This window comes from Cricetulus griseus, chromosome 3 (assembly GCF_003668045.3).
Source record: "Cricetulus griseus strain 17A/GY chromosome 3, alternate assembly CriGri-PICRH-1.0, whole genome shotgun sequence".
Lineage (NCBI taxonomy): Eukaryota > Metazoa > Chordata > Mammalia > Rodentia > Cricetidae > Cricetulus > Cricetulus griseus.
The window spans coordinates 220,187,448-220,206,154 of record NC_048596.1 but is presented as its reverse complement, the minus strand read 5'-3'; the positions used below and the strand labels follow the sequence as shown (position 1 = coordinate 220,206,154).

The 18,707-nt window shown below is 40.2% G+C and overlaps 1 protein-coding gene across 2 annotated transcripts in view; it reads right to left on the bottom strand.

The window, feature by feature from the left end:
- Itga8 (integrin subunit alpha 8) overlaps positions 1–18,707 on the bottom strand; it is a 181,221-nt gene that overhangs the window by 68,939 nt on the left and 93,575 nt on the right. For both annotated transcript variants that reach the window (XM_027405229.2, XM_035441486.1), the window contains 7 exons: positions 17,326–17,371; positions 14,561–14,668; positions 8,969–9,024; positions 8,054–8,208; positions 6,471–6,608; positions 5,923–5,990; positions 4,247–4,394 (listed from right to left, as the gene is read on the bottom strand). In XM_027405229.2, coding sequence (XP_027261030.1) covers positions 4,247–4,394; positions 5,923–5,990; positions 6,471–6,608; positions 8,054–8,208; positions 8,969–9,024; positions 14,561–14,668; positions 17,326–17,371 — 719 coding nt within the window. The remainder of the gene's footprint in view (positions 1–4,246; positions 4,395–5,922; positions 5,991–6,470; positions 6,609–8,053; positions 8,209–8,968; positions 9,025–14,560; positions 14,669–17,325; positions 17,372–18,707) is intronic.

Sequence of the window (18,707 nt, the reverse complement as noted above, 5' to 3'; positions counted from 1 at the left end):
TTCCAGAGCCGGTAATCTCCTTACTCAAAGGTAGGTTTGTCGGGTATTCATCTTTAGAACTGGTAACTAAGAGTAACCTGGGATGTTTCACAATGAGATTAGTAATTATGAAAACAAAATGAACTTAAAAAGCCCTTTGAAAGTATCCATGTTCGCCCTGACTGTAACTCAGGGATTTAGTTTCTATAATTAGTACGTTTGACTTGCTTGAAGGTGGAAGGTCACATGCACTTTTTCAAAATTTATTTTTAAATTAAGAATATTTATTTTATGTGTTATGAGAACTTTGCCTACAGGTATGTATGTATCTTGCATGCTTGGTACCCAAAGAGGCCAGAAGGTGGCATTGGATCCCCTGGAACTGAAGCTATGGTTAGTTTCAAGTTAACATGAGTGCTAGGAACCAGTTCCTCAGCAAGAGCAACAAGTGCTCTTTTAACGGCTCAGCCATCTTGCCAATTCCCACCTGCGCTTTTTCCCAGCTTTCTACAAATAGTTCTTTGAGACCAATTGAGACATTTTTCCTCCCACATCCCCTCCACCCTCTTTCCTTTTTTAATCTTTATTTCCTCTCTCTGATGAAAAAAGAAACCAATTGTTTTTCTAGACATTTCTAGATTGTTTTTCTCAGTGGATCCAGGGACTTTTTTTTTTGTTGTTGTTCTAATCCATTTATAGCTCTTAGAGCATTACTCACTCACTTATTCATTCACTGAAAATATTTATCTTGGGCCTGCTACTTTACCAGGTAAACAAGACCCCATCCTTATTGAATTTCTACTCATGGTAACAATTCTAACAGGTGAATTGTAGCAATCAGTGGCAATGTGATTACAGAAGAGTTCAGTTTTTTGTTGTTGGTTATTTGTTTACTGGTTAGACGGTACATAGAATTTAAGGAAGGTAAGCATACATAGGCAAAGAGGACATCCTAGAGGAGGTAGCATCTCACTAAGCTAATGGGAAGAGGGCTTATTGGTAGTTCAAAACAGGTGAGATCCAGTTGGTTCTGCAATGCAACAGCCAAGTAATTTGGGCACACTGATGGTGTCTCCCTATCTATGAGCTCTAGAACAAATCTGATGCTTCTCTATAAGCTCAATATCATGATCACACAAATTCAATGCATGCAAGAGCTCAGAGCAGTACCCAGAGCACGTCAACTGTGCAGTACATGTTGATAATCTTCATTATTAGCAGTTACTAGTAGGCTTTAATCATTACAAAGAGCTGAAGGATAAATATAAAGAAATAAGACTGCTAAAGATGGTGAAGTTATAGAGCTAATGTGTTAGAGAAAAAATCACGTTGGAGGCGTGAACAGAACAAAAAAATTCACTCCAGCTGGAATTTAGGGCACAGGGGTGACTGAAGCAACAACTAATAAGGAGGCTGGAGACACAGGGGAAGGAAGAGCATGAAGGGTTAACCCTTTGAAGGATCTGAGTCTTACCCAGAAAGCAGTGGAGAACTCATGAAGGCTTCAAGACAGAAACTAACAGACTTGCTTGTTAGCATGATGATTTCTGTGCAGCAGAGAGGCCAGAGGGGGAGATAGGGAGATAGAAGAGAGGCTAAGGAGATAGAAAAGGAGGCTGAGGAGAGAGACGGGGAGATGGAGAGGAGACTGAATGGGGAGATGGAAGAGGAGACAGATAATATTCTGGTATAAGCTATGTCAAACTGGAAGAAGGCAGTGGTGATTTCAGTACTTGGAGAGGAGGATGAGGACTAAGCAGACTTGGGGTTGATTTTAAGCTGCAGATACCAGGTGGATGTAGGTACCACTCTCTGAAACTGAAAATGAGCCATGAGGATGTGAAACAGTGAAGTCTTGTTGTACAGATGGCAAATGTTGGGAGGGATTTGACTGGATATGTAAATGAGGTATCTAGAATAGCAAAATCCATAGAGATATATAGTAGGAAAGTGTCTAGTGGAGAGGGGAAGAAGTAGAGAATGTATTTTTTTTGCATGGATACAATGTGCATGCCATGCTGCTGGTATTTTCACATTTAAACATGGTTAAATTGTGCCAGGTGGGTGGTTTGGTACAAAAAAGCACTTGCTACATAAATATGATGACCTGAGTTTGGCTTTCCAGCATTCACATAAGAGCAAAGAACAGCAGTGTGTGTTTGTAATCCCAGCACTGGGGTGTGGGTGAAGACCAGGGGATCCCAGTGGCTCACAGGTCACTTAGTCTAGCCAGTGTAGCTAGATGCAGGTTTAGTGACAGAAATTGCCTGAGACAACTAAGGTGAAGAAGTGACTGAAGGAGGCATCCTGATATCAACCTCTAGCCTCCACACACACGAGCAGATACTGTATTTGATACATATACCACGTAGCTGATATGGATGAGTGCATGTGCACACATATGCACACATGCATATACCATACATGTATGGTATACACACACAATGGTTAAAATGGTATATATATTTGGCTTTCAGTTCCAGTTTTTTAGAAAATGAAAAATTTCCCAAGACAGAACATCAAAACTATTAGGGAATACCTACTATACTTCCTCATGAGGCAAGCCTTTATACAAAAATTTCTATGCTGAGTTTAGATTTAGAAGTTCCCAAACCTCAAACCCCTCAAAAAACAAAAGAAATCAGTGCAGTTTAGTCAAGGAAGATGTGATGATCCAGAAAGTCTCTGCCCAAGAGCCATTGACAGAGGGTAACAAAAGGTTAGGTTTGTTCTCAGTTGAGATTATGGATAATGCCTGTTACAATGTTTATAGTCAAAGATACAGTGATAAGGGCGCTCTGATGTTTTCCACTCCAAAAAAAAAAAAAAAAAAAAAAAGCAAACTGGATGAATGTTATAGTAAAAGAACATTCTAAAACAGATGCTTTTTAAAAACAAAGTCAGGGGTCTCTGGGATGATGTGTAGGAAATAAAAACAAAAATTTGAGGGGAACCCAGAAATGTTTAAAAAAACCACATTTAAGTTTTGTGTTTATATTTGTTTACATATAATTTTCATGTAAGCATTTGTAGGTGACATGCTTATGTTCTCTCTTTTTAAGAGACATATTTTTAATGTGAGTGCATGGGTGAGTGCTGTGTGTGTGTGCTGCGTGTGTGTGGTATGTGTGGTATGCGTGTGTGTGTGTGTGTGTGTGTGTGTGTGTGTGTGTGTGTGTGTGTGTGTGTGTGTGTACGTATATGTGTGTAAGCCAGAAGAGGTTGTCAGATCACCTGGAACTGGACTCAGGTGGCTATGAGTGCTCAACAAGGTTGGTGGGCTACTTTCCAATACATCACTCAAACATTAGGCTGTGAAGGTCCCTTAGAGAATGCAGCCTTGAGAAACTGGTAGACACATAATAAATTTTAGTTAAATAAATCCATCAGCAAGCATTTATGGAGAGCATATGCTACTCGTATTCCTGTGAAAGAATGTGAAACTTAGTCTCTGCCTTTAATCGAATGTCTCACATATTCCTGAAATGGAGGAGCTGTCAATCTATCAAACATTTATAACAATGTTTTTGGTTTGTTTACTTGCTTATTTATTTTGGTCTTTTTAGTTAGTTTGATATGTAACTCAGGCAGGTCTTCAACTCATGGATCCATTCGCCCCATCTCCTGGCTGCTGGGATTACATGTGTGTCCCACTGATCTATTTAGAATGTTTTCCCAGACAAAGTGTTTAAGAATACTTCAGGTTCCCAGGAGGCACTGAATGGGAAGAGTCCTGTTCTGGTAATGGTCTGGAAGGCCATAAATAGCAATGGTGCCTTTTCAATAAACAGCGGCATTGAGGACTGGCACACCAGGAAGAAACAGGCCCTTCTCTGGTCACAGTCCCGAAAGTGTGGACTCAGAAGAAAGACAAATGTGCTTGTTTCCTTTGCAGTTCCTGTTCAGGCTGTTATCAGTGCTCAGCAGGACGGGGTAGCTCTTCTTCCACCACCAGTAATAAAAACCAGGCCTCCTGTGTTCTGCTTGAAATTTAAAGGAACTCAAAACGAGGCTTGCAAAGTCAGTGGGGAGAAGGGGTTAGCCTGGGAAATGAGTCATCTGCCTCTTTGGCTGGTCTTTTCTTTGCCTTGCTTCAGATCCTGGTCTTTGTACTGCGGCAAAGATAAATGTTAATACTTCATAGCCCATCTTCTCCCTGGCTCACTGCTATTATGAGCTGACAAAGGAAAGCACCATTCTGATCTCTTGTGTGGAAAGACTCAGCCTTGTTGGTCAGACTTAATTTTTACTTGGATTCAAGCCTTACCTTGATGTTCCTCTCAATCCCAACATAATCTGCTTCTTCGGGGATCATGACAAAGAGTTCAGCTTCATAGGCTCCTTCTCCTTCATTTCTTGCATTTATTATGAGCATAAGGTGATTTTCATCCCCGATAATTATCTGATGCTTATCTCTAGAAACACGGTTTAAAAAGAGTAGTTATGCAACTCAACGTCACTGGCTTCATGAATCTATTTTATAAATTTAAATAATGTGTGCCTGTAATCTAAGCACCCAGAAGACTGGGAGGACTTCTGGGAGAACTGGGAGAACTGGGAGTCTGAGACCATCCTGAACTACTGAACTACTTAGCAACAGTCTGTCTCTAGACAAACAAACAACGAACAAACCAACCAAGAAAAAAGATAATGATTTAGGAGGAAAAAAAGAAAATATCAAATGTAAGGCTAGGAGTGAAAAAGAAGATAGCTGGTCAAGAAGGGATGGTAGGAAGATTTAAGAGAACAATTTCTGAATGGGGAAAGTGGAAAAATGTTCAGTGATGTGCAAGCAACTATTTAAAAATTTGTTCTAAAAAATAAAACCAATACATATCATTTGTGGATTCCAGTGTTGTGTCCTCCTACTGTGACCAATTTGAAGCTATCAACACACTAATCAGTCGGCTAACAAAACTCCTACAAACTTAACATTTGACTTCAGAGTCAGAAGAACTCCCAACTCCTTCATATCCCTGAGAACACCCATTAGGGAGAGAGCCAGCTGTAGGGAAAGAAAGAGGGCGTGTTCAGACAGTAACAGAAGGAGGAGACGATATGGCAGTGTGGATTCAAAGAGGAGGAAACAGGCAGGTGAAATAGGATCTCAAATGACTGATAGAGGGTTCTGAAATATTTTAAGGGAATTTTGTTCACTTTGAACTCCAAATGAAACCAGTATTTAGAAATGCCTCTTCTACTTTTGGCCCCCACAAATGCTATTGCTTTTGACACTTAGTAAATTGTGAACATTGGGGCAAGTCCTCTTGAGAGATTACCACAAGGATTCCAAACACTGGCAGTGCAGGAGTTCCTGGGAGAGAGGAGTACCCCTACTCCTATTTCTTTCCACAACATAACAGTGCAATTACCAGCTCCGAAGTCAGGGCTCCCCATTACTGGCAGCTGTGAAGCCCTTTGATTCTCATTTGACTCTCTGACACTTTCTGCTCGACTCCCCAGTGTGTCTTTTAAGTCCTCCCCCTGGTAAATTAAAATTAATTTTGTTTTGACAGTTTTAAGGAGGCCTTTGAGTCATGGGGTGCTACGAAAACAAGTTTGGTTAAGGTGTGGACTGAACTGGCTTGTCTGAACCCTTCCTCACTTGACTGAGCTTGGTAAATATAACCTGAGCCACACCACAGATGAATTTACTTTCAACAAAAAAAACCCCGCTGCCCCCCCCTCCCCAGCCACACACTGCTGCTGAAAGATGAAATGGCCCAGGCAAGATCTCAGGGTGTGTCACTTGACGCCAGTGACAGAGGACTGACCAGATCAGAGGCAAATCCAAAGTGTGGCCACTCTCAAGAATTTCATGCATCACTCCTCCACCCTCCCCTACCCCCAGTTCTTGGAAGAATATAGTTTCTCAAAAGAAGCTCTAAGTAAACACCCATGGACCACCAGGTGCGATGCACACGTTTATTTATTTAGACTTACGGTCTAGCTGACAGCTTCAAGTCGGGAACACACAGATTGTCTTCTCCACAGTCCACCAGGATGTGAGCCTGTGTTGAGCAAGTGGGGCATCAGAAAGAATCCGAGAAAACTTAAGTCAGATCTGTTCTCTTGAAGATTCTAAAGAGTTCTATCAATGAAACCAAAGCTTTTGTTTCACTGCACAGGGGCCTGCCCAACTCCAAACACCTTGATGTTAAATGACCTCTCCCCAGAGGCTTATTTTATAGCCCGTTTCCAGTTCGTGCTTAAAATGTCTGTAGATGATGCTAACTGGCACTGTTTTTAGGATTACTGTCTATCTTGTTTCCATTGCTGATATATTTGAACAAATTACATCTTGGTTGCAGAAAGGGAAGGGCTTCTGAAATCGAAATGACGAAACATGCTAGGAACACATCCCTAAGGCTATGTACCTCTGTGCACAGATGGAAATAAAAAGGACCAATATTCATCTTCAGGTCACAGGAACATCTCTCTCCAGAGAATGGTATTGAAAATGCCTTCAGACTTTTGCATCAAGGACTTACCTGCTGAGTAACTACATTGTCCCTGTAGTGGTTCAAAATTGGTTTCACTTCTAAGCCATCTTTAAAGGTGGAATCATCCAAACTGTAGTTCAGGCTAACGTTGATTGGAGATAATTTATCTCGGAATTCAGTTTCATCCTAGGAAAAATAATTGCCAACTCAAGCCCATGAAATGGCTACATGATGTTAGCATGTGACAAGCAGGCAACACTGGATCCCATTAACATTAGTGAATGACAACATTCACTGTAACAGGCTGAATTGGGTGCTCACGTAGGTGGTCTGCAGTAGCCAACACAAATAAGGCATGTTCAGTGATGAAATCACCTACAACCAAGGCTTCCCTGGGATACTCTAGAGCAATGGTTCTCAACCTGTGGGTCATGACACCTTAGGTCATAACCTTTGGTTCGTTGAATGATCATTTCACAGGAGTCAAATATCAGATATCTTGTATATCAGATATTTACACTACGATTCATAACATTAGCAAAATTACAGTTATGAAATAGTAACAAAAATAATTTTTATGGTTGGGTCACCACAACATGAGGAACTCTAGTAAAGAAAGGGTCACAGCATTAGGAAGGTTGAGAACCACTTCTCTAGAGGAAATCTTCAGGTAGCCCAGACCCAGGACCTGACACAGCATAGCTCAAGTCATCAAGTAAAACCTACACCATAAATGCCAGAGAGCATCGAGAGTCAGGATTTTTGTTTGGTTTTGGTGAAGTTGCCAGAAGGTTCTCTTGGGTTCAGAGGAAAAAAAAAGTTTTACTTCTTGTTCCCCTTTGTTAAATCTTTAAGACATTTCATGAACTTCAAAACTACCTTTGACACATTTGAAGGTGCCTTGTATAAAGAAACAGAAGGCCTCCTGGGGTGAGGAGAGAGTGAGCTCTGAGCATGCAACTAGCATCTTGCCCTTCAGTGTGCTAGCCAGGGCTTCTCATTCTCAAGTGTGGTTGTGAATCTTTGGTCCTCACTAGGATTCTCCGTTAACTAAGTCCCTGATGGGAAGAGAAGAATTGGGGCTACTGACCACCATCTAACAACTGGCAGCATGACAGTGGATAATTGGGTTCCGGATATTTTGAATTTTCAATTTCATGAGAATTTGTAAAAACACATCACCTTTAAAAAACACAGTTACAAATTATTTTGAGTGAAAATTTGGTTGTCTAAATATTTTTCCCAAGCCAGCTCTAAGTGCATCCTGATAAAATCTAACAGGATATACTCACACAGGTTTAAAAAAAAATCAAATAAATTGTGTTGAACTTTTATGTATGGGAGAGGGGAGGCAGCTAGAAAGGAAAGTCACCTGAGCTAATCGCTATTATCAAGATTTTGTTCAAAGCCAAAAAAAAAAAAAAGCCCTAGAAATTAATAGCAACAAATCATTGGGTTAGTTGAAGTCAGGGTCAGCAAGAAGTAGTCAGCCTTAAACTAGAGTTTCCTCCCAGGAAAATGAAAGTAGACAGATGGGAGGTCTGTGGCAAGTGTGATGGTTAACTAGATAGAAACAGCTGGAATTTGGATTTGAATGTGAGATGCCCAGAAGTGGTTTCTAGAAAACTTACTCGAAGGTAAACGATGAAGTCCTGGCAGTGGATGGATTTCTGCTGCTTTATCACAAAGGGAAAGGTGAGATGGGACTGGTGGTTGTGGAGGAAGAGTGTCCGCTTGATGGCTCCCTTTTGCTTCAGGAAATCTAGCTGCACCTCGGCTACCAGAGCTAGAGGACAGAGAGAGGGTAAACAAAATCACAGGAGGAAAAGCATTGGGAATACAATGCTGTTGGTCAGGGACTCATTACAAGTGGCTTACTAAAGGAAAACTTTTTCTTTTCAAATTTGGATCAAATGATCCATAAGCTGAAGGAATATTAAAAAAATATTGCCCAGTATATAACTGTATGGTGGCTTTGCATGCATGTGTGTTGTATGTGTGTGCATGTGTTTATATGTGCACATTTGTGTATCTGTGAGTATGTGTGCAAGTGGAAGCCAGAGGTTGACACTGTGTATCTAACTTGATTTTCCCCCCAACCCACTTATTTTTTGAGACAGGGTCTCTCACTGAGCCTGGAGCTCACCAATTTGGCTAAAATGGCTAGTCAGTGAGATCTAGGGAGTGCCTGTCTCCACCTCTCCAGCACTCAGAAACACTCTGTCTTATTTGGCTTTTATATAGTACCAAGGATCAAACTTAGGTCCTCATGCTTGCAAGGCAAGCACTTTACAACCAAGCTATCTCTTCAGCCCATATTTTGTTACTTAGTATATAAATGTATATATAAAAAACATATCACTTTCCAACAATTATGTTTTTTGTAGCTAATGCCAACATTTAAAGTAGTATTAATTAAAGGTCTTTAAATGTACAATAGAAATTTGAGTTTTAATAAAGGATCCTTTAGTTTTCTACTATCTGTGCTGAGAAATATGTCATGTTTTCTTTGTAAAGGACAGCATAAAAATAAAAAATATGCTCACCTATTGTATTTGAAATGCTCTGGCCTGCTACAGATGCACAGACTCTTAAAGAAAAGCTGTGGGAAAACAGTAGTCAGTAATTTGTTGGTTAATAAAGTTCTTAATCTAAGAGAGAAATCTTTCTTCCATTCCTTCCAGACAAAACACATCATTTCCTTCTATATGTTTAATTATACAAACATATACACATGTGTGCATGCACACACACCACACATATACACACATAAACACAAACACACTCCCACCAGCTTGACACAATACTAATACAATTGAAACAAGGAACTTTGCATAGGTAGGCAAATCCTTGAAAATATTGATAGAGATTTAGTCAATTTATTAATAACACCCACTGTCTTTATGCAATGAATAAATATGAAAATTTTCCTTGCACCATGAAGTAAAGAACTGGGCAACACAGTGGGAAATGTTATGGAAAAGCATGGACAATAGCAAAAACATGGCTCCACTTGAGGCAACTGAAGACTTTTCAGTGTGGTTAGAGCTACTGGCAAGCTGAGGTTGGCTGGTTCGGTTGATGGGTGGCAAACATGGCTTTGAAGTCATGGCAAGGCCTGTGAATTTAATTTTAATCATGGAACAACATGCTGATGTTAACAGCAATCAACCACACTGCTGGAGGGAGACTGGAACTCAGCGACTTGCAAGGAGTGAGATAATGATGGGGTGGAGGGAAAGAAGAGGTGGGAGAGAAAGTTAAAAGGGTTAACTTGAGCCAAGTGTACACAGTGATATGGGTGTAAAGGCTGTGACAACTGAAGACACCTTGTAATTTTGCCTTCAGCATGCACTAGCCACCATCCAAGAAATGTTTGTGGTGATTGTCCCATGACCTGAACTTGGCCTGGGCTATGACCATAGACTGGATGAGAGGTCTCCACTTAACTTTCTAATATTCTCACCTCCCTCCTGAAATAGTCTAACAGCCAGGATTGTCGCCAGAGCCTTTGCTCTGAAAGTAAAGATGCAAGAGAATGCATGATTTAGTGACTGTCTTCAGGATTCTACTAAGAAAATTCTAGTATGATTGAGTATTTCTTTGGAATTCAAAAGAAGTCAATATTCTCCAATCATGCTTTAATTGGATGTCAGCTTCCTGTGTCAAACGTAACAAAAATGTGTCACATCTGGGATTCATCTATCTCCATGACCTCAGTTAATGTCCCCCTTCAGGGTAAGAAATCCGCCACACACCATTTAGCCAAAAGTTTCCTGAGATGTCTGTGCTATTACAAGTGTTTATTCCATTTCCCCAGAGAAATCACAAATGCAGCCCACTTCTACTTTAATTAGAATTATTCATGGAAGGTGGGTAGGAAATTATATCTTTCAATTTTCTGACATGCATTTTTTTTCATCCCCAGCTTTTCCATATGCACTTGGTATGTGTTACCATTGTCCACTGACCTATGTTTTACTCACCATTCCTCAGCATAGACAGAGCTTTGGCAAAATAAATCCACATTTATGGCAAAGTTATCAATACATAAAATTAAAATGAATTTACATACAATAATTTCTTTTGTATAACATGAAGCAATATAGATTTCACAAAGAAAGTTGTAGCTCTGAAAACGGATGTTGAGTCTTTGGAAAGAAGGAATTTGATAAATGATGTTGTCACTTGAAGGCTTTATCTTAGTTTATAAATTGTGTCAGAGTACATTTGTGTTTCTTTCTTAGCTCTCCCTTTCTGTTGCTTCAACATCATTAACAATTGGATGGCTTTAACTTTTTTCATTCAAATTTAATATAACTTCTATAGCCTGCTAAATTATTGATAGTAGCATTTCAACTAGAACCCACCAGTTGAAGATGACTCTAGTTAACATATCCTTTCAAAGTGGCAGTTTTTCCATAGTTCTATTCTAAACTAAAAAGAAAATTTCAAAATTCTACAACAGTGGATGACCATATCCATTCTAAATACAGAAAAGTATTTGTATCTATATATCTATAGATATATAGTGAGGAGCCAGGTCCATTCTCAGCTCAATACATAATTATGAATTGTATCAGGCAAAACTATAAAATATGACTTAATTTTAAATACAACTTCAATCTATGATTTATGTTCAAATTCAGTAAAGCCCATTAGTCTCAACATTTTTATTGAAAAAATAAAACAAAGCCAAACAAAAACTACATGAAATCAACTGAGCGTTCTCATTGTGTATATCCAAATGAAACTATCAGCAGACAGACTGCCATACACAGAAGGCAGGATGTATACAACATGATCCTCACACAATTTCCCTGCCCCCCACCCATGAACCAGTGAAAAATGAGCTTGTGGTGTAACTCTGTTCATGGCTGTGTATGATGAGAAATGAGATAAATGTGAAATCTGGTTTTAAAATACAAAGCCAGATGTAGGAGATGCTGGGTTGGTCCAGTGCTTGCTGAACAAGCGGGAACAATCTGGATTTGGATCACCAGCATCCAAGTAAAACCCCCATGCCCAACAGTAGTCATCCCAGGGCTGGGTTTGGGGTGGGGAAGAAGTAAGACAAGTGACTCTAGGGCCGTGGTTCTTAACCTGTGGGTCAAGATTCCCTTGGGGGTCAAATAACCCATTCACACAGGTCTCACATCAGATATCCTGAATATTAGATATTTACATTGTGATTCATAGCAGTGGCAAAGCTACAGTTAGGAAGTAGCAATGAAAATAATTTTTTGGTTGGGGGTCACCACAGCATGAGGAACTATAATAAATGGTTGCAGCATTAGGAAGGTTGAGAACCATTGCTCTAGGGCTTTTGGCCAGCCACAGTAGCCTAATTAGGGAGATTGAGGTTCAATGGGAGACCCTTTCTCAAAACTAAGATGGAGATTGATTAAGAAAGATACCTGATATCAACCTGTGGCCTCTGCACACCTGTATGTACACACCCATGTGCATATATGCACAAACACATACACATACATATGCATATATGTACATTTCATATATATCACAAAGACCACACACATGCACAAAACAACAATGGAAGTACAAAGCAAACAATCACTCTTACTAATTTATATATTATTGACCATGTATGTCCTTGATGCCTGTGTGTTGGGGAACACACATGCCGTGAAGCTCACGTGGAGATCAGAGGACAATTATGTAGAATTGATTTTCCTTCCACCTTTGCTTGGGTTCTGGGGACTGAACTCTGGTCCTGAGGCTTATGTGGTAAGTTCCTTTACCAGTTCACCCATCTCATTGGGCCATTATCAATTCAACTCTACTTTAATGATGAAAAGTATATGATTTTACATGATGTCATTCCTATCTAAAAAAACCTCTTTTCTCAGATTGGAGATGTAGTTTGCTTTGTTTATAAAATAGAAAAAAGTCAGCAGTTTTTCTCATTAGTAACCAATTATCTTAATATTTATTATGCTGAATTTCACTGCCCTTTTTTCTAACTGAGCAATGCCAACAGCAGATATTTTGTAAAACCAGACAGCTGACTGAATAACACACAAATCCATATGGAAAGAAGTGTGGAATGATTTGTGAGTTTGCCAAAGGGTTCATCTGCAGTGCAAGCTCATGCCAAACCAGCCCAGTGTCACAGCGAAGACGCTTGTCAAGCACTCTGGGTAAACTGCATGAAATATTCTACATGGGTAAGCTGTGTGCTTCCTGTCTTCTGTCCCGGTGGCTGGTTGGGGTTCTGAGGCTAGAACACAGGCCACTCTACCACTGAGATACACCCCCAATCCCCAACTTTGTCTCCCAGTACTCTGAAACACATGAAAACTTTTGCACTTGAAAGTTAAGTATCTGCAGAAAAGGATGCCATAGAGTTAAGTAACAGTAATAGGATACAATTAAGCAACATTAGTAAAATTTGTTGATAGAACAAAGTACATTTTATCTCAGTAATGTGACTCCAAGCAACAAGGAGATGGTTGACGGAAAGGAAAGGCATTAGCTGAGAGGCTATTGGCCGTTGATGGCAGCCTGGATGACAATAGCTTTTCCTCTGCAGTGTCAACACTGGTGGGTTTTCAGTGCCCTATGAATAACACCATCCATGCCTGTATTAGCAGCACTAACTGGACCCGGGTTAAATAAATAACCACAAAAGAAGTACATTAAGTTGTGAGGGAGGTGTGATGAGGGTCCTGGTGGCAAGTGGGAATGGAGGGGAGGATATGAACAAGATACATTCTATACATGTATGAACATTTTCAAAGATTATTTTTTCCTGAACAAAAGCAAATAGTGCTATATTCTTTTGAAAAAGACTTCAACCTCTTTTTTATTTTCAATCCACAAAACTAAAACTCTTTAGGAAAAAATCATCTATTTCAAAATAAACATATCCTACACTGGAGTGCTGCCATCCTGCTTAACAGAAGGCAGTGTGGAAACCTAGGGTTTTGAAGGTGTGAATAGAGGGCTCCTTGGAGAATATTAGAGTTTTAATGCTCACAGCCAAATGGCACTCACAGTTCATTTAGTGTTCATTTAATCACGCCAGGCAATGGGAAATGCTGGCTCTTTCACATAGTCTCTCAGATCAGGTTTCCATTATACTATTTTATGGTTTAAAACCATTTTAAAGTTTGCTCGGGGCATTTCCCAACTACTTTCAAAGGCAGTTAAAGGAAAGGACGGCCCTTCCCACATAGGGAACTCCTCACACTGGAACTCTACCCACCCCCATAGCTTTGACTCCCACTGGAACGCCTGTCAAAAGGCTATCAGCAGTATGCTCCAATGTGCTGGAAATAGCTTCTCTGGGTGAAGGATGGCTTGTTCTTTATTCTGATATTTTCAAGAATGGAACAGTTACCCTGGAAAATGAAGGTGAATCTCGAAGACGTTTGTTGATTTTCCAGAAGAAATGCCCTGGTACTATGGGCCAACACAATGTCGGGGACCTCCACACTAACAAACAAACTGGTATTTTTCTTTTCTTGGGATGTGTTATAACACAGTTCCATTTTGGCATTTCATGTGACAGACATAAGTCAAAAGCTGGGTAAACTATGTCTCCTATTGTCCCCTTTGACCTTGTATTATGGTCATAAGAACAGGTCAGTGTACAAAATCTCCTTTTTTATAACATTGACCTTCTGTCCAGTTGTACATGCCAAGTTACAAAATTGCTATTTTCAGCATATGAAACTAAGTAATCCAGTCTAGTTTATTTATTTTAAAAAAAAGAGACACAATAGATCTCAAAAGTGGTGTTCACAATATATGCACAAGTAAGAGTCGTATTTTGGAGTGGTTTTTGATTGATTAACATTTAGTGAGCTTAATGGCAATTTCCAAAATGTTTTGGTCTTTTTTTTTAAATCTCAGAGCCTGTAGGTCTGTAGGTTAGAGCACTAGCCTTTGTCTAAGCCCACAGTCAGAGCTCAGCATTACACCACCATCCTCTGCAAAGATTTGGTCTTTGCTGCTCAATCTTGGTCTTGAAGATTTTTCTGGATATGCAATGTACATGACCTCAGGCTCTACCCCAGACATTACACAACCAAATCTGCAGTTTTTAAAAAACTAAATAAGATCTAGGATATTAAACCCTATGTTAGAATGTGTGTAGCACTTGGCTAACTTACCAGGCTACAGGTGTCGGGAATTCTGGAATCTGGCAAGTTTTATTTTCAAGGTTGATAATCATCGGGTGTAGCAGGAGCTGGGCATCCACTGTTACAACTGGCCTTGCTCTGTAGGGAGAGAGTTGGGCATGAGTGGAATCTTTTCCTGATGAATGGAACTCTTCTTCTAGAGGTCATTGCCAACGTACCTGGCCTGGTACAATGAATTCTGCTCTTGGCATGAACAAGTGGGCACCACACTCAAATGATACCCTCTAAACCACCTGAGAGTAGAGATCTCTGAACACTGGGTTCTGGAGGTCTGTCAAGGATGTTACATCTATTGACATGATTTCTTTCTGGAGTGGACTCACTATATTGTCATAAAAATATTGTGATTATAATACAGCTCATGACTTTTTTGGAGCCCTGTGTCCATATGTAAGGAGACATATATTTTATTTAAAGATTTGTTTTATTTTTATCTATGTGTATGGCATGTGTGTGTACACATGCTGGTGACTGTAGAATCCAGGGAGGGCATCAGATGTCCTGGAGCTGGAGTTACAGGTAGTTGGGAGTCACCCCATGTGGGATATGGGTATCAAACTTGGATCTTCTGCAGAACAGCAAGCTCTCTTAACTATTAAGCCACCTCTCCAACTCCAAGATATACTGCTCATAATAAGTACTTGAGGCTTTTGAATTTTGTTGGCTCATTGACAATTTTTCAACCTGATTGGTAATTTTCTAGCTAAGCTTTGCAGATTTAAGAACACATGAGACTGGGTTTACAAGACAATTCTGCACTTAACCCAGAGGAGTGGTCTCAATCCTGTCTGCACAATATAATTACTCAGGGAACTTTCAAACAAACAGTACTCCCAGACATTATCATGGTCAATGGAACTAGAACCTCTGGGGTAAGGGCAAAGGTTGGAATTTTCAACACATTCTCAGGTGATTCTAACAGTCGTATCTGAGGCAAGGGATGGGTGTGAATGCCATTGGAGCCACTCTACAGAGGGTAGCAAGACAAGAGAGTAAATTACAGAGCAGGACAGCAGAGCAGCTTTTGAAACTGCATTATAAGAGATACTAGCTGGGAGCCAAGATCTCCAGAGTTAAGTGTACCACTGATGCAATGCTAAGTAGGTTTCTTTTGACAGCCAGAATGGAGGGTCACGTCAAGAGGCAAAATGCTGTGCAAACTACTTTCAAACAGTTTCACAATAACAACATGGGGGTCACTGGGATTTCTTTCCAGCCTCTTAATGTTATCTGTATCATTTTATTTTCAAAATTGTATTATCTCCAGCTCTGGGGACAGGGGACTACAATGATAAAATGGTTTGGGGCATGCCAGAGATTTGCTGGGCAATCACCTTTGAGAAGAAAGGGGAGTGAGTGGAGGAAGTGAGGGTGATAGTCCCCTCAAGGATGGAGAAGAAGGTTCTGGGGTGGGTATTGGGGTGTCTTTTGGCAGAGCTGCCTGTTACAGGATTGTCTCCAAAGACTGGCATGCATTTGTGTCCTGTGCCAGCAATAGGCTGGAGCAGCTCATGGAAAATATGAGATTGGCATGGAGCTGTGGTGGATTTGGAGTGTGGCAGACAGAGCAAGATTCTTGGTGCTGTAAATTTTTAGCCATAAGGAGGTGCTTTTTCAGCTCTTGGAGTCTCTGTATCCTAAATAAGAATAGCTGACACAAATCAGTCCATGATGCATTTATATTGGGACTGAGAAGAAAAGCTGCTGATTTGAGGAAAGCTAATCATAGGGTCTCTCTGGAAGTTAGCCACGTTAGCATCACATCCCTAGGACACCTGCACATGCAGGTCTGTATGCATGCATCCATGTATGATTTTGTCTTGAAATCTTGACCTAGACCCCTGGATTCATATTAAACGTTTTGAGAAAGCTCAACTACCTAACCAGTTATTACTCAGCATAATTTGCATACAGATCCTCACCTTTGAACAGAAATAATCTCCTAAGGTAAGTTTATCTCAGTTTTTAAATGATAATCAGAGACTCAGAAGGTGACAGGACAGTGATTCTCAACCTGTGAGTAGTGACCCCCTGGGTAAACTTCTATCTCCAAATGATTCATAGCAGTAGCAACATTACAGTTATGAAGCAGCAACGAAAGTAATCTTATGGCTGGGGGGGGGTCTCCACAACATGATGATCTCTATTGAAGGGTTGCAGCATGAGGAAGGTTGAGAAGCACTGCTATAGGAGGTTTTCCTGAAATGACCGAACAGTTGGCATGTGGAAGAGTCAGGTTCTGAACCCAGGTTTGTTGTGTTAGTGCTGCAGCAGGCTTGCTTCTGGCAGGGATGACTCCTGGTATGTTTTATTCCCAACTTCTTGTCCACACTTGGATGTAGGAGTAAGGGTAAATAGTCATGTTCTCCCAGCCACAATTCTGTCCTACATGTATGGACACTGATGACTCCCAAAGCATAGATAGTCCAAGTTTAGATCCATCTAAAACATGGGTCATTTTCTGATTTGAAGAGTTTAATACCTTAGTTAATGTCAGTTATATTGTTAGGACCTGGAGGTTTGCTCATGAAGTATGGGAATAAAAATACATAGAAATAGGAGAAACATGCAAAACAGAAGGAAAACTATACCCAGAATTTTAAAAGGACATAGGAACATTCTTCAGGATAAACAAGTAGAATAGAATAGGTCTTTGGAGTCTTAAAGGCAAAACTAGCAACATAAAGAAAATACATTTAAAGCAGATGAATATTTACATGCCAGCAACCACATACCTGTAGACAGCTACTTTCCCTTTTCCAAATGCTCCTACAAGTAAATCTTAAAAAAATCAAAATACATGCATAAGTTTTTAGAAGTAATCAAGCATTCCTAATCCAAAAACCCCTGTCAGAAATGCCCTCCCAACCTGAAACATTTTGGGCACCAACATGATGCTATGAGTGGAAAATTCCACACCAGAACCCTTGTTTTATACACAAAATTATTTTAAAATTTTTTATAAAATTACCTTCAGGCTGTGTATATAAGGTATGTAAAAATTGTAAATCCATTTTGTGGTTATGCTTGGGTCCCATCTCTAGATCTCTCACTATGTACATGTGAATATTACATAACCAGAAAAGAAAAAAAGCAGACTTCTAAAGACTTCTGTCTTGTGCATTTCTAGGAAGGGAGGCTCAGCCTTATCTGCATTAACCACTGAGGGCTGGGAGCTGGAACTGGGCAATAGACATACAGGTTCCCTGTCCAAGTGGAGTCACTTGGAGGGATGTCCCTCCTGTGTTCTAGATGTCCCCAGCCAAAGAAAGCCATAGCTCCCTTCAGTGACATCCAGATTTGTGATTCTCCTAATTGCACCCATCTTCTATGAGTCTTCCTTCATCCTTTCCCTATCAATATTTTGCAGGCTAATTCCTCCAATATACAATTTGTTTTCTAGTCTGTGGCTTAATGTCTGTTTGGGGGGAACACTCAGTCTAAGATACAATAATTTTCATTAAATATTTTCTCTTAAGAAATGGGCTCAATGGAGGGATGCTCTCGCAGCCTGGACACACTTGGGAGGGTCTAGGCCCTGCTCCAAATGATATGACAGACTTTGAGCAGAGGGGGTTTGGGATGGGAGGTCAGTGGGGGGCTGGGGAGGACAGGACTGAGGGGGAACTGGGGTTGACATATGGAAGAAGCTTGTTTCTAATTTAAGTAATAAAAAAGAAAAGAAATGGGCTCAAACATCTCCAAGATCAAAACCTGAGACAAAGCCATTCTGTTTTGTAAACACAGAGTCTGGAATAGGAGATTTAGAACTTGACTCTGAGGTGACACTGGGCATGCTATTGTTTGAGAAAGTCAAATGCAAGCCATCTGAAGAGAGCCATGAAGGGGGCTGCAGTGTAGCCAGTTTCTGCAGGATGCCTTTGTTGCTAAGTCTTCCAGTTTTAAAAATCGTCTCAATGACTTATATTAGAGTTTCAACTTCCCTGACTATTTTCACACATATTCTCTGTTACAGGTGCCTCATTGAGGATATTAGTGCATTGTTTTTACTGCCACCAGAACATGAACTCTTCTTAATTTTTACTCGCAGGCTCCAAATCTGAGATGAATGTAACATGGGCAGCCTCACTTGAATCTTCATCTGTTGCCATGACAG